This window comes from Prionailurus bengalensis, chromosome E1 (genome assembly GCF_016509475.1).
Source record: "Prionailurus bengalensis isolate Pbe53 chromosome E1, Fcat_Pben_1.1_paternal_pri, whole genome shotgun sequence".
NCBI lineage: Eukaryota > Metazoa > Chordata > Mammalia > Carnivora > Felidae > Prionailurus > Prionailurus bengalensis.
The window spans coordinates 17617809-17631524 of NC_057347.1; the positions used below are offsets into that span (position 1 = coordinate 17617809).

General features: G+C 50.9%; 2 protein-coding genes across 22 annotated transcripts in view; both read left to right on the top strand.

Annotated features, from left to right (window-relative positions):
• MYO18A (myosin XVIIIA) overlaps nt 1-3049 on the top strand; it is a 102131-nt gene extending 99082 nt beyond the window's left edge. For 13 of the 21 annotated variants that reach the window (XM_043583519.1, XM_043583515.1, XM_043583518.1 and 10 more), the window contains one exon: nt 1626-1713. Coding sequence is in view for 8 of the 21 variants with exons in the window: in XM_043583529.1 (XP_043439464.1) it covers nt 1626-1770 (145 nt within the window). In the remaining 13 variants the exon portion in view is untranslated. Of the gene's footprint in view, nt 1-1625 lie in introns of all 21 variants that reach the window. The other 8 variants (XM_043583529.1, XM_043583523.1, XM_043583525.1 and 5 more) reach the window with 1 other exon arrangement.
• On the top strand, nt 2343-3049 carry TIAF1 (TGFB1-induced anti-apoptotic factor 1; the record flags this gene model as incomplete). The annotated part of the gene is given in 4 exon segments (XM_043583532.1): nt 2343-2474; nt 2476-2524; nt 2527-2594; nt 2597-3049. Coding segments are annotated over 4 exon segments (402 nt in total), but the record flags the coding sequence as incomplete, so codon positions are not given.
• Nucleotides 3050-13716: the final 10667 nt, after the last annotated feature.

Genomic DNA, 13716 nt, shown 5'->3' on the forward strand with positions numbered 1-13716 from the left:
CCCATTCCTGAACCATTTTGCATAATTGAACATGTAGTCTATCAGGCTCTTCCTTCTCCCCGGGGGGGGGGGGGGGGGGGGGGGGGGGGGGGAGAGAGAGAGAGAGAGAGAGAGAGAGAGAGAGAGAGAAACCTATCTTTACACACCCCCTGGGCTTTCACCATGGGTCTGGGGGGAGCATTCAGGTTTGGTCTTGTTTCCTCTTCGGGTCACCCAATCCAGTGGCCGGGTGGAGTCAGCAAAAGCTTTGAGGTCTAAGAGTCCAAGTTCAAATGTACATACTGGCTATATGACCTTGAGCAAGATGCTTCTTTGAACCAGCTTCCTTGGTGACCTTTCATAGGGCTCTTGTGAAGAATAAGATGCATATCCAGACTGCCTAGGACGATGTCTCACACGCTGGAAGTACTCAATAGCCAAACCCTTTCTTCACAACACAGATAGAAAAGTGAAGGATTTGATTCTTTCTCTCAGAAGCCTGCTTCTTCCTCTTCGGGTTTAGGGTAGAATTTCAAAGGGGCTATAAACAAGGTTCCCCGCCTCAGATTCTTAAAGCAGAATTGTGGGCAGAGGGGTCACCGAATTCCTGTCTATGCCAGTGGAAGCTCTCTAGGATCCGGAAGCAGAGCTGTGTCCCTGGGAGCACTGGACGGGGACTCTCTGAGTGCTGGACACTGGTAGGGGTGGAGCTTCTCTGTGCTGCATTTTGTTCAAGAGTGTTGAAATTACGGTGCACTTGAACCGGCAGAGGCAGCAGCGGTGGGAGGGGCAGGGGAAGGTGGCTCTCAGGCTTTGGGAAAGAAAGAAAAAAAAAGATGACTGGACCAGAAGGTTCCATCCTTGCTGAATGCCATGAGCCTGCTCCATCCAGGGGATGATGTTTCTTCACATCCTGGTGGGAGGAAGCTGGAGGTTCCCAGTGGCCTGATGAAAACTCTAGAGGGCTGGGTTATGATACCAAGAAAGGGATAACTATGCCATCCTGAAATGGACGTCTTGCCAGTCCCTACATCCTGAGTCTCCTATCCTTGTGGTGAATAGATGATGCCACGGTCAAGGGCAGAAATTCTCACAGGCCTTAGGAAAGCCTAAGGAGAAAGTGTTAAGGTCTGGTAGTATTCCGTGGGGAAGACTCCTCCTTCTTAGAAGGAATCGTGTTAGGAATGAGGTTCCCTTAGGTTGTAGCCATATAATCACCAGACTGCCATTCTCCAAGTCAGCCTGGTCCATGGACCACCTCCATCCGAATCTTCTGGGGAGGAGTTGAAAATGGGGAATTCCTCAGTTCCACCCAAAAGCTAGCAAATCAGAATTTCTCCAGGGAAGGATGCAGGAGTCCTTATAACACACTCGGGTTTGAGACCCACTGCTCTACAGTGTTGCTTTCCTGGGAATTTCAAAAGGTTTCAGAATCAAAACAATGTGCTCCTTTCTCTTACTACTCTGAGTGTCTTCTGGGGAAGACGGAATTGCTTCTCAAGCAAGATAGGATTGAATTTACTTCTCAATTTGTGGCTTTTAGGGACTGCTATGACAGGGCTTTGGGAGCCTCCCAGACCCAAAGGCTTTGGTGCCGCGAGTTAAGAGCATTGTTCGTCTGTGACCTTGTTCCTCTCTCCCTGCAGCCCCACCAGTTACTGGAAGTCCCTTGCCCCTGACCGGTCAGATGATGAACACGACCCTCTGGACAGCACCTCCAGGCCAAGATATTCCCATAACTATCTGAGTGACAGCGACACAGAGGCCAAGCCGACAGAGACCAACGCATAGCCCAGGGGAGTGGTCTGAACCTCTGGCACCCAAAGGCTACTGCCACAGCGCCTCTCCCAGGAAATGATGGGGCACAGGTCTCCCCCACCTGACTGCTGATCTGCATGGGAAACACCCGACCCAAGGGGGTTGGGGGGCTTTCCAAATTGTGGGTGTCTGACATCTCCACATGGAAGAGGTGGGGGGAAGAGGAGTTTCTGAAAAGAGAACTTAATGCTCCTTCTGCCTCCAAAATGCCACACTTTTGGTTTCGACCTTGGGCCGCACTGTGGGCAGTGGCAGGTGGCTTGGCACCGCATGGAGCCAGCAAGCTGACCTCCATCGCAGCCCCCTGCTCAGGGACGGTGGACAGATTGCCTGCTGGGACACTCTAGGTTGCTGGGTCCATGGGGAGGAATTGGGGGCAGGAACAGCAATTCCTTCCCCGCCCCCAGGCTTGGGGTGAGGGCTTTCTCTTCTCAGTGCCTGCTGTCTTTTTACTTTTAATTTAAATACCCACCCTCTCCATCACAGCTGCATCCCTGAGAGTGGGAGGGGGCTGTGGTGGCAGCTGGGGTTTCCAGGAATGACTGACTAGGGGAATCTCATCTCCCGCTTCGCTCCTCAGAGAGCAGTCCTTTCTCTGTGCAGCTGGAGAGACCGGTGAGCGGAGCTGGGTCCAGATTCTTGTCAGCATGGGGAGCGGCTCTCAGGTGCTTCTGGGTTTGGGTTGAGCAAGCCTACACAGACAGGGGTGCATATGTACCATCTGGCACTTTCAGCCCCCACCCCCTTCGTCTCATCAGTGTGTTAAGTGCAATGACCTATTTAAGACTAAACCCATCCCACCTATGCCGATAAGTTCGGGGCTTATCCAAGCACTGCCTCCTTGACCCTCTGTCCAAGTTGCCTGGACCGTGGGCCCAACTTGAGAGGGAAGGCCTTGGGTTGGGAGCTTGTGATCAGAAAAACTCAAGATGGGGGTTTGGGTCAGTACTGATGTGCATTAGACACGAGTCCTCACCCTGTGTCCTGAGCCTGAGTCATTTTTCTTCTTCCAATTGCCCTGCCCCCACACACTTCCCCGAGACAAGACAACACGTGGCCGGACAGTCCCAGCCCCACCCTAAAGGTCATCCCACCAATAATACCAGACTTGGGGACCCAAGGGCAGTGCCTGGTGCAGCTCCCATCTGCTGTCCCCCTCACCTTCTCTCCCGCAATTGGTTTGTACTCACTGGGCTGTGCTCTCTCTTCCCTGTTTACCTGATGTATGGAAATAAACGTCCTTCTCCTCCTGGCTCTGCCTGTTACTTCAGGCTCAGGTGAAGTCCGAGATGGTCTCTGGGGAGCAGAGGCAGGGTTCTGGTAAGGACCTGGGGAAGCGGCCGGGTCTCTGGCCTACTCCCACGCCAGATCAGTGCCACAAAGAAAGTTCCGGCAGGTCACCTGGGGGCAGGCAAAGGTAGAATGAGAAGATTGGTCAAGGGAGACAAACCCCACCTTTTATTTTAAGAGCTTGTGGATTGCAATCAGGCAGAGCCATCCATGCCTCATCCTACACTGGCCTCCACTCAGAAACGTTGAGGTCCTCTGATTACTAAATCTCACCAATTACAGGGATCCTAGCTTCTCTCTCTCTCTCTCTTTTTTCAAGTCCTTCTAGAAAAAAAGTTTAAGTTTAATTTTAGTCGTTCCAAATATGACTTTTTGACCAAAACTTGCCAGAACTCTCTCTGGCCCCCAACCCCATTGGCCACAGGCCAACTTGAGTAGGCTGGGAGTTCTGGCTTCTCTGCCCTGCCCAGTCTCTGCCTTCATGCCTCAGTCCACACTTGGTCTGCTCACTGACAGCTACGAGGCAGCTCTTACAGAAGGGTAAAAAACAAACGACGACTCCTCCTCCACCTTCTGTAATGTGACCAGTTATAATCCTGGCACACATAAAGTTTCTTTTACAGCTGGTCAGTCGGGCTCCCCTGATTTGTACAGGTAGGCAGGAAAGGGTATCAGACAGCCCTGAAGCCAAGGCTCTGGCGATGTCAGCCTCCCAGACAGGGTCAAGAAAGGGAAGGAGGGAGGAAAGTCCCCCAGAACGAGTGGGAGAGAAGTATAATATGGACCCATCTTGAATGAAAAAGACTACCCCTCTCCACTGCCCCTGCAAGGTCGAATAGAAAAGGTAATAAAAGTAAAGTTACTTTTTATTTTATTTTTGTATTTTATTTTACATTCATTTATTTTTGATAGAGACAGAACACAAGTGGGGAAGGGGCAGAGAGAGAGAGGGAGATGCAGAATCAGAAACAGGCTCCAGGCTCCGAGCTGTCAGCACAGAGCCCGACGCGGGGCTCGAACTCACGGACTGCGAGATCATGACCTGAGCCGAAGTCGGACGCCCAACCGACTGAGCCACCCAGGCGCCCCTACATTTTTTTTTTTTAACTGCTGGCTCCTCATGTTCATCTTTTACTCATGCTCTCAAATAGATGGGTGCATTTTCTATTTCTCCCAGGAACCGGTGACAGAGTCCCTCCCATCTGCAGACAAGACCCCAACTCTGTTGACCTGCGCTGACTCAGGCCTCAGGTTAACTGAAAAGTCCAACATCATTGTCGAATTGTCTGACCTGGGGCTTCAATTCAGAAAGCTTGTATTATTAATTATTCATTCACTCAACATTCAGATATTTCATAACTGCCTGCCATGGCCTAGGCACTGTTCTAAGTGCTGGGGACAGATGAGTTTTCTTCCTTCATAAGGCAGATATTCTAGTGGAGGAGTTAGACATACAATATAGGTACTGCATCTACTAATATCTGCAAGCTTTGGGTGAGTAGAGAGGAGTAAATTATAGTGTTTGTCATCTAGGGGCTCATTGATTGGGACAGACCCATGTGGAAATAATTACATGAGACATAAGAAAAGGACAAATAGGTTGCTTTGGGAATATGATGGCGGAGGGGGTTGGAGAAGGATGGGAAGGCTTCTAAAAGGAGCTGGTATTTTGAGCTGGGGTTTGAAGAAAGGCTTCTACAGGTGTACCAGAAAAAAAAGAGCTTACGCAAAGGCCCTGAGGCAGGGAAAGATAGGTGGAGGTAGGGATCTCCACAGGCCAAGGAAGCAGGAAATCGCCTCACATGACCAACACTTCAAGTTGCAGCAAAGCCCCTTGGCCAGGGTGCTGGGCTCCAAGAAGGAAAGGAGCGATTCCCTCAGCACCATCTCCCCGGGGGAGTCCAAGAGATTGTAGGGCCATCAAAGGCCAATCATTTTGGGTGTGCCTTCAGAGCTCCATAAGTTCCGCCCTCACCTGTACACTCAGGGCACCTCTGGTCCCTAAGATGTAAATGATTCTAGAAAAAAAGGCTGCAAATCTGTCCCTGTGCCAGGCTCAAAGCTGCCTCCATAGAATCTCCTGTCTAACGAGAGGCATGGGTGGGGCCCAAAGCCTTGTGAGGCTCCCCAAGGTGCCCAGTCAATGCCCAGAGACAACAGGGGCCCACAGTGACTCCTGAACTACTTCCTTTTGTCCTGTGTCCTCTTGGCAGATTACCCCAGTTGTCCCCCCACCATGCCCCACCCCCATGCCTGGTGGCACAGACACTTAGCGATTTGCTCCTTAATTGTCCCCCAGCTAGGCTGCGCAGATGCCGCTCTTTAATCTCTCCTGATAAATGAATCGCGCCGCTCCTTTAATCATATGTTCATATCCAAGCCAATTTGAATCAATTTGGCAGTGAGCGTGTTGCAAGAGATGCCATGACTGCTGCTTTCCCCTCAGGGCCCCCGAGCCAGCGCGTCTGCTGTCCTCATCCTCAGCAAAGAGCCCAGGGGGCCCATCCCAGGAAAGGATCTCCTACCTGAATAGTGAGGACTTTTCAGAGTCAATCATTCATTCCTGTCCTCCATGCTGGGCCCTTCGGGACTAGAGGGAGTTGGGTTCCAAAGCCCTCAGAAGCGAGGGAGGGGGGTGGGTCCATAGCCTTCCTGGGTCACTGAATAAGGGGCCCCATTATCATCCCTGGGAGAAAGCACTGCCTTAAATCTAACCATAATCCTTCTGCTCCCCTTTCATTTCCTCTGAGCTAGTTCTCAGAGAAGCTGGAACACTTCCTCACCTTTCACGCAGCAACACATTCCAGACCGGCCTATGGTAATTTGTCCTTGCCTGCTGCTGCTGCTACTGGCTGCCACCCCAATTCCTTTCATCTTTCCCCAGGAAGTATTCTATTCTAAATCCTCCAGCCTGGTGGGCAGTCCGGGACATGCTTGGTAATGCACCAAGTTCTGCTGCATTTAGGGCTGCTGCTTTTTCACCTACAGAGTGGTGTCCACGTGCCGGAGTGAAAACAAAACAAAAGGAGACAAGAACCTACTCCACGGAGAGCTTCTGCCGCTAGCGCTGAGACCCTGGAGAAGGGGCAGTAATCTCTCGGACTCAGTTTTCCCATCTGTAAAACAAGGTGGTACCGCTGACAACCTTTGGCTTCTCAATTCGGAGGGAGCCCCTCACTGCTGCCCACAGAACCTCCCACCCCCACCCCTTCATCACCCTCGGTAAGGATCCGGAGGGCCCGGCTGGCGGCGCGAGTCGGGCAGCGCGATGCCGGTGCCGGGGGAGGGACGTCTTCTCCCAGCGCCAGTCGGTCTGGGGCCGGTTGCGTCCAGCAGCCCGGGTGCGCCTCCGCTTCCTCTCTGCATTTCTTCTCCCGTTTCCCCGCGGGCTCTGCCGGTCCCGGCAGACGCCCTCCCAATCGTGGGGAGCCCGCCTGTATTAGCATATTCATATCTCATTTGCATGACCCGGGCCTCCGGAGCGCCTCGCCTCCGACTCCGCCCCCGCCCGAAGGGTCTTCCCGCACCTCCGGAAGCCACTACGCTCAAAAGGTTCTCAAACAGTTGACTGGGCGGAGCCCGTGGGCCTTGCCCTTCAAGGATTCCCTGGGCGCGAGCCCTGGCCTCGGAGCTCAGCAGACCGACAATACTGTTTCCCGCCTTTTCAGGGCTCTTGGAAGTCCCTGGCAGAAGCTGGGAACGAGGCTGCCCTTCCCGGCCTGTCAGGAGTGACCCGTGGGATGAGGAGGATGATAAAATTAACAATAGTTCCCATTTGCTGAGCACCTACTTACTATGTTCCCATTTGCTGAGCATTTCTAATCCTCTCCCCTTCATCACAACCCGGAAGTGTCCTCTCCGTGAGGCTCAAAGAGGTGATATGTGTCCTAGCAGGGTCCTCAGCTTGGTTCCAGCAACTGCCCTGGAGCCTCCGGGCTGTTCTGGCCTTGTCAGAGGGTAAAGGGACATGTGAGAGTGCCAGGAAGCATTGTCCAGAACCTCATCTCTAAATCGCTGTGTGCCTGGTATTCACCAAGGCCTGGCCTAAGTAAGGAAACACTTCTTGGCATTTGGGGGGGAAATGTCAACCTTACATTTATGTTGCTCCTTAAAATTTTCAGAGCATCCTCCATACATTATCACATTTCTGCTTCATGCATATACTGTGCCAACAATATGAGTAACAGTTCCACATGGCCCGGAATGCATATATTAAGCTATATTCACCTCAGTCTAATTTCATTACAGCACGATGGAAAAATCCAGACCATTCTCTGGGATTTGATCTGGGAGGAGCGATTTCCAGAGCAATAGCCATTTTGGAGTTAACAAGGATGCTAGATTTGTTTAGACGGAATTTCACAGAGAAATTGAGTCTTTTGTAGTGTAAACCCCAGTGATGGGTCATATACATGAGGGAGATTCCAAAAAGGATGTGTGCTTTGCGATTGAAGTCAGTGACATAAATCTCCCAGTGGAATACTTAAATGTGCAGATAGAATTTGCTTTAGATATCAAAAGTCAGCTATGACAGTTTTACCAAAAAGAGAGAGAGAGAGAAAACCTCAAAAAGGATATTAAGGTTCACACCATCTAGGCAAATTATATTTGAGGTGGCTTAAGAGTCAAAGAGTTTCCACATTTTAATAAATTTTTATATGTTTTGTGCCACATCTATGATCTGACTAGATTAGAGAAAGAAGCAAACGGATTTGAGGAAAAGAGGGCGCTAGGGAATTTGAAAGCACAGAATCAGAAAAGAAGGAGTTTAAAACACACACACACACACACACACACACACACATTCTGGAACAACTAGAGGCAGCCAATAGCCTTAGAAACATTATGTCTTTGAAAGATAGGTCAATGACTGGTAAATAGGCAAAATACAAAATCGTGTGTGGTACAATAGGCCTCGTGGCTCATATTTAGTTCTGGGGACTGGCAAGTTGCAGTTGGAGGTTGGAACCCTTGCCTGAAGCCTGCTTCTGGCCCCCACAGGAATACTATCCTCTGGAGAGAAGGGAAGAGTGACCCTAGTGAGTGGCACTGCCCTGGAAGTTGCTTCACGAGAAGCACAGAACTCACAGCCTGCCTTGGAGGGTCCTAGAGCTCATCTGTGGAGGCTGTCTTTCCAGTGGGCCACATACTGAGCCAACTGGGCAAGATTTAACAGCAGAGAAGGAGCGTCTGTTCCCAGGAACCAGCAAAATAACCCTAGAGAACCAACTAGAAAGTGAGGCGGTCTTACAGCTCTATGAATGGGTTCTTAAGGGAACACGTGACAAAAGGGAATGCGTGACAAAAGTACACGCGAAAGCACAGATGTTAGATAAACATTAGAAGGGACCTCGGGGCGCCTGGATGGCTCAGTCGGTTAAGCATCCGACTCAGGTCACGATCTCACAGGTCGTGAGTTCCAGCCCCTTGTCAGGCTCTGCGCTGACAGCAGCGAGCCCAAAGCGGGACTGAACTCATGAACCACCACTCATGACCTGAGCTGAAGTTGAACGCTTAACCAAATGAGCCACCCAGTCTCCCCTCGGTTTTTTTTCTTTTTTAAGTCAGTACAGATATATATCTGTGCCAAACACCAAAGAAAGCCCCAAATTGTCATATTAGTGTGATTTTAAGAGTAGCTTCTTTCCTGGCATTTCATAGATAGAAATAGTAGCCAAAGGGGGGTGGGGGGTGGGGGGACCATGTGGCAAAGCTGCTTAGAAACTGCTTAGATCCCTTGCTCCGGGAAAGCCGTTTTTAAAGCAGCAGGCATCTCTTGGCACGGCTGAGTGTAGAAGCTGGAAAAGGAGCAGATTGGAGGGTGGAACTTGAACAGGGTATTTAGGGGAGAGGAAGTCAGGGGAGCATCTAGACCTGCCCTCCCGTGTAGCTGGGAGCCCTTCAGGAGACAGGTTGAGGCGAGGAGACTCTTGTACTCCTGTTGGTGAAGGGGGACTGGTGTGGCAGAATGGGTAAGGAGAAGCCAAGAGTCAAAAGGTCATTTAGGATATGCGTGTCACAGTTGTATACGTTTTTTTTTTTTTGTTTTTTTTTTTTAAGATCTCTGTGGGTCGACATGGCTCCACGGCCAGACTTTGTGCCTGGCTGATCGATTTGTGCTTCTCATACCTGACCATCTAAGAAGGTTTAGCCCCTTAAGGAAAAAGTATCTCTGCTGTTTCAGAGCATCAAGTGACCAGTGAGTTCTCTGAGAAAATGAGAAGGTATAGGTGTCAGAAGGGGATGTCTGGGGGTTCAGGCTTTGCAGAAGGTCCAGGAGGAGTAAGTCCCCTGGGGCGTCAGGGTGAGTTTCATCTCCCTCCCCACCCCCACTCCTTGCTCCCCAGTAGAAATCAGCTACAAATCTCAGCTTGTTGGGAACAGATGGCCTTGGCTGACGAATAAGCCACCGCAGGCTGCTCCACCTGTTCTCGGGCTGGAATAATCAGCTCGAGACAAACATCGGCGCTGAAATAACTCATGGCAGCGGGTGATGCGCAGGCACAGATTCCAAAAATCTCTTAAATAGACCCCCTCCAAGTCTCTCCCCTCCCCAGCCCCTAGAGGCCATCAGGGGAAGGTAATGGAGCGGAGAAGACAGATCGAGAGCCCCAAACTGAGCCTGATGCCGTGCTGGTGGTGCCTGCAGGGGTAGGGGGAGGGACGCGGGGGGGGGGGGGGGGGCGGGCTAAGTTCAGTATGGGAGGGGCGCGGAGTGGGGTGGGGGCATCGTACCCCTCCGCTGGCGGGGAAGTTATTTCACAAGAGCACGTGGAGAACGTGGGAATGGTTGCTCTGTGTCAGGGACAAATGTGAGGAGATCCCACCAGTGGATAGCAGAAAACTGAAAATTTGGGGTTCATTTGAATTGTTTATTAAAGGAGTGATATGCAAATGAAACCAAGCTTCTGCGAATCTCTCAGCAGCTCTGCTGCTGGGGGTGGGTGCCTGGGTGCCCATACTTTTGTGGATTTGTGTTGCCTTCCCTCACCTCCTTGATGAAGTCAGCTGGGCTAATGTTCCCTGGCACGGGCAGATGAGCCCGTCAGGGGAGTGACAGCGCAGGGAAGCAGTGGTGATGGCAGTTAAGAAAGGCGGGTGCCTGGGGAAGAGGGGTGCCTGCTGAGATGGGGTCCAGCTCCTGTGGAATCAGGAGAGGTGGGGATTGAGAAAGAGGAGCGAAGCTGGCTTCTTGCTCTGGGTGCCTCAGGCACCCAGTGACCCTCTGTCCAGTGACCACTCCCAACGCCCTGCACTTTGGTGCACAGAGCATGGGGACTGAGTCCCCAGAGACTGTGCTGGCTGGGGAAGAAGGCTTGGACGCCTCCCATCCCCAACTGCATCTCTAACTGTTATGTATCATCCCCCCCCCCAAGTGGTTTCTGCAGCTCTGCCTGCGGTCAGGACCCTCACCTATCATTTAGGGTCCCACAAACCTGCTCTGCTTGAAGCCAATTGTGTTCACAGAGGTGCCATGGTGACCCCTTTCCTGCTGAGTGCCTGGCTCTGTGGTTCTCACCCTGCCTTATATTAGAAACACCCAAGGAACTCCGTTTATTGTTTTGTATACAAAAAGTGAAAAGAATAATACAACGAACTTCTCTATCAAGCAGCTTCAGCAGTTATCAACACTGGGGGCACCTGAGTGGCCCAATCGGTTAAGGGACCAGCTCTTGATTTCTGCTGAGGTCATGGGATTTGTGGGTTCCAGCCCCACATCAGGCTCTGAGCTGGCAGTGCTGAGCCTGCTTGAGATTCTCTCTCTCCCTCTCTCTGCCCCTCCCTCACTCATGCTTTTCTCTCTCTCTCTCTCTCTCTCTCTCTCCCCCCTCAGAAAATAAACTTAAAACAAATTAAAAACAAAACAGTTATCAACACTGAGCAAATCTTGCATCATCTACACCCCCACCCACTTTCCCATGCCCTCTACTGGATTATTTTGAAGTAGACCCCAGACATATCACTTTCTCAAGAAACACCTTAGTGTATATCCCTCAAAGAAAAGACAAAGATACTTTAAAAATGTAATCACAATACTCATATCACACCTAAATACATTATCAATAAGTCCTTAATACCAAATATCCAATGTTTAGATTTCTCTGATTTTCTTTTATATATTAATAATTTAATAAACTGTCTATATATAAAATTTAAAAATGCGTTCCAATCAGGATCGAAACAACACTGAGGAGCCTTTGAAAAATACTGTGCTTAAGGGCTTTCTCATTCAGGGATTCCAATTTAATTGGTCTTGGGTGGATCCCAAGCATCATATTTTTTAAAGCTCCCTGGGTAGTTTTAATGTGCAGCCAGGGTTGAGAAATGCTTTACCTTTCCCCCTACCAGTTTCCTGCCAACTCCTCCTTGTCTAGGCTTTTAATACCTCTCCCTGCCTCCAGCCGGTAGACCCGGCAGGTCCCAGAGCACTTGGCACTAACATGCCCTCCCGGGACACACTGAAGGCCGCGCGTCTTCTCCAGCCTTCTCCTCCAGGTGGGCTCGAACTCTGTGGGCGGGAGGCTTCCTTGTCCCTACAAATCCACATACCATGTGTGTCTGTGTCTGTCTCGTTCTCCCCTAATAATGCCTGATGCCTGTTCTCACCTTGCAAGTGTAGCAGATTGTGTGTGTGTGTGTGTGTGTGTGTGTGCGTGTGTGCGTGTGTGTGTGTGTATGTGTGTGAAAAATATCAAAATTCCTGCCTCAGGAAAAAGTGAGAACTTCCCTGGGGGCTGTACTCATCATTTGGCTGCTCAAGTGGCTCAACATTGCAATGGAGCTGAGCGAGGGGCCTGCGGGGGGCTTGGCAGCAGGTGCGAGGGAAACCGGGGATTGAATGGGACTTGAACCCAGCACCTTTTGGGGAATCTTAAGAAACTTCTCGTCCCTGAAGATGTTGGCCCCAGGAGCCATTTAGAGAATTATGCCCAGGTCCCTAGCTCCCAGCCGTCTGCCTGCCTTCCCGTGGCTGCTGCTTCTGTCCCCTTCCCCTCAACTCCACCTGCCTTTTGGCCACATTCCTCCCTCCTGCGTCCCCCACTCCATGCCTCACTGAATGTTGGTGAAACAAATCTAGTCTAAAATAATGAGCAATCAGCTACCCTGATGCTTGGGGCAGGCTGGGCAGGGGCTGGGGGGGAAGGGGTAGGGAGCTGAATCATTTATAAAGCTTAATAAAGATGCAGATGAGCATGCTGACTAGGAGCCCCAGAGCTGGGCTCATTCATTATTCAAAGTTATGTAAATGCCACTGGGCCCTGCCCGTTAGAAGCCCGCCCCTTGTCTCTGCTGCTTCTCCCTGCCCTACAGACTCAGCCCACCTTGTGCCTCCCCTTGCTGGCCCAGGTGCTTACATTTGCCCTGCCATCGGCCTGGATCCAGAAACCCATTTTAGACCCTACCTCAAGGGTAATAAAAACCTTAGATCTCCTCTCTAGCCGGAAGTCTCCCAGAGGTTTCTGGGGAGGCTCTAGCCTTCAGGAAAACCTATACAGGCCCAGATAGATGGGCCTCTCATTGTTAAAGATGTCCAAGGAAAGGATACCACAAGAGTGTTTCTGTACATGTTTTAATGTCTCACAAATCTGCTTAGCGGGATGGATTTCCTGAGGTCTAACCTAAATCCCTCCTGCTGTACTGGAAGCCCGCCGTCGAAGTAAAATATCCATGCCTGTCCAGGTGGCTCAGTTGGTTAAGAGTCCAACTCTTGATTTTGGCTCAGGTCACGATCTCACGGGTCGTGCGTTCGAGCCCCGCATCGGGCTCTGCGCTGACAGTGTGTGGAGCCTGCTGGGAATTCTCTCTCACCCTCTCTGTCTCTGCCCTTCCCCTGCTCGTGCTCTCTCTCTTTCTCTCTCTCTCAAAATAAATGAACTTCAAAAATAAAAGAAAGAAAATATCCAGTAGCCAAATTCTCTTTAATCACCTTTCTGAGAAGTAAAACTCAAGCTGTCAAGTGACTCCTGCTTACTGTCTCCAGACTAACTCATCCTCATCGCCTCCTTTCACCTTTGTAGACAGCTGAACCTCCTCTTTCCGAGTTACACTCACACTCCTTAAGGTCTTAAGCCTGTCCTGGGGCACCAAACTCTGGGAAGGGTTTAACTAGCACTACCTACACTTCACCCCCTCTTTTCCACGTCACGATTACTGACTTGTGCTCCACAGCTGCCCAGGTCTTAGGACTCACATGACTTTCTGACTCTCCTCTCTCTGGGCCAGACCTTTCCCTCTTCCCCGGTCACCCCCGAGTTTTTCAGTTTGGTGAGGCTGAGAGAGGAAGAATTGGGTCAGAGTCACAATGGCATCGATTGCCTCCGCTTTCCCTTCTTTTCTGGACTGGCTTTCCTCCCTCCCCACCCCCAACCTATTTTTAGCCTGCCTCTGTTTTCCTTCGTCTGGTTGGCAACCATGCTGGCCTCTTTCTCTCCGCTGCCCTTATCTCTCCCCTGCAGCCTGTGCAGACCCTAGCGGCCTTTCCAGAGGTCTCTTATTGCCTGCCCGATTTATTGCGATTTCCTTCCATCTTGAAGAAACGTAGGGTCTGCCTGAAGGGGCATGCCTGGCCACGCTCAGGCCGGAGGGAAGCAGGGAGATAATGTAGGTGGGTCGGTTTTGGTAAATCCT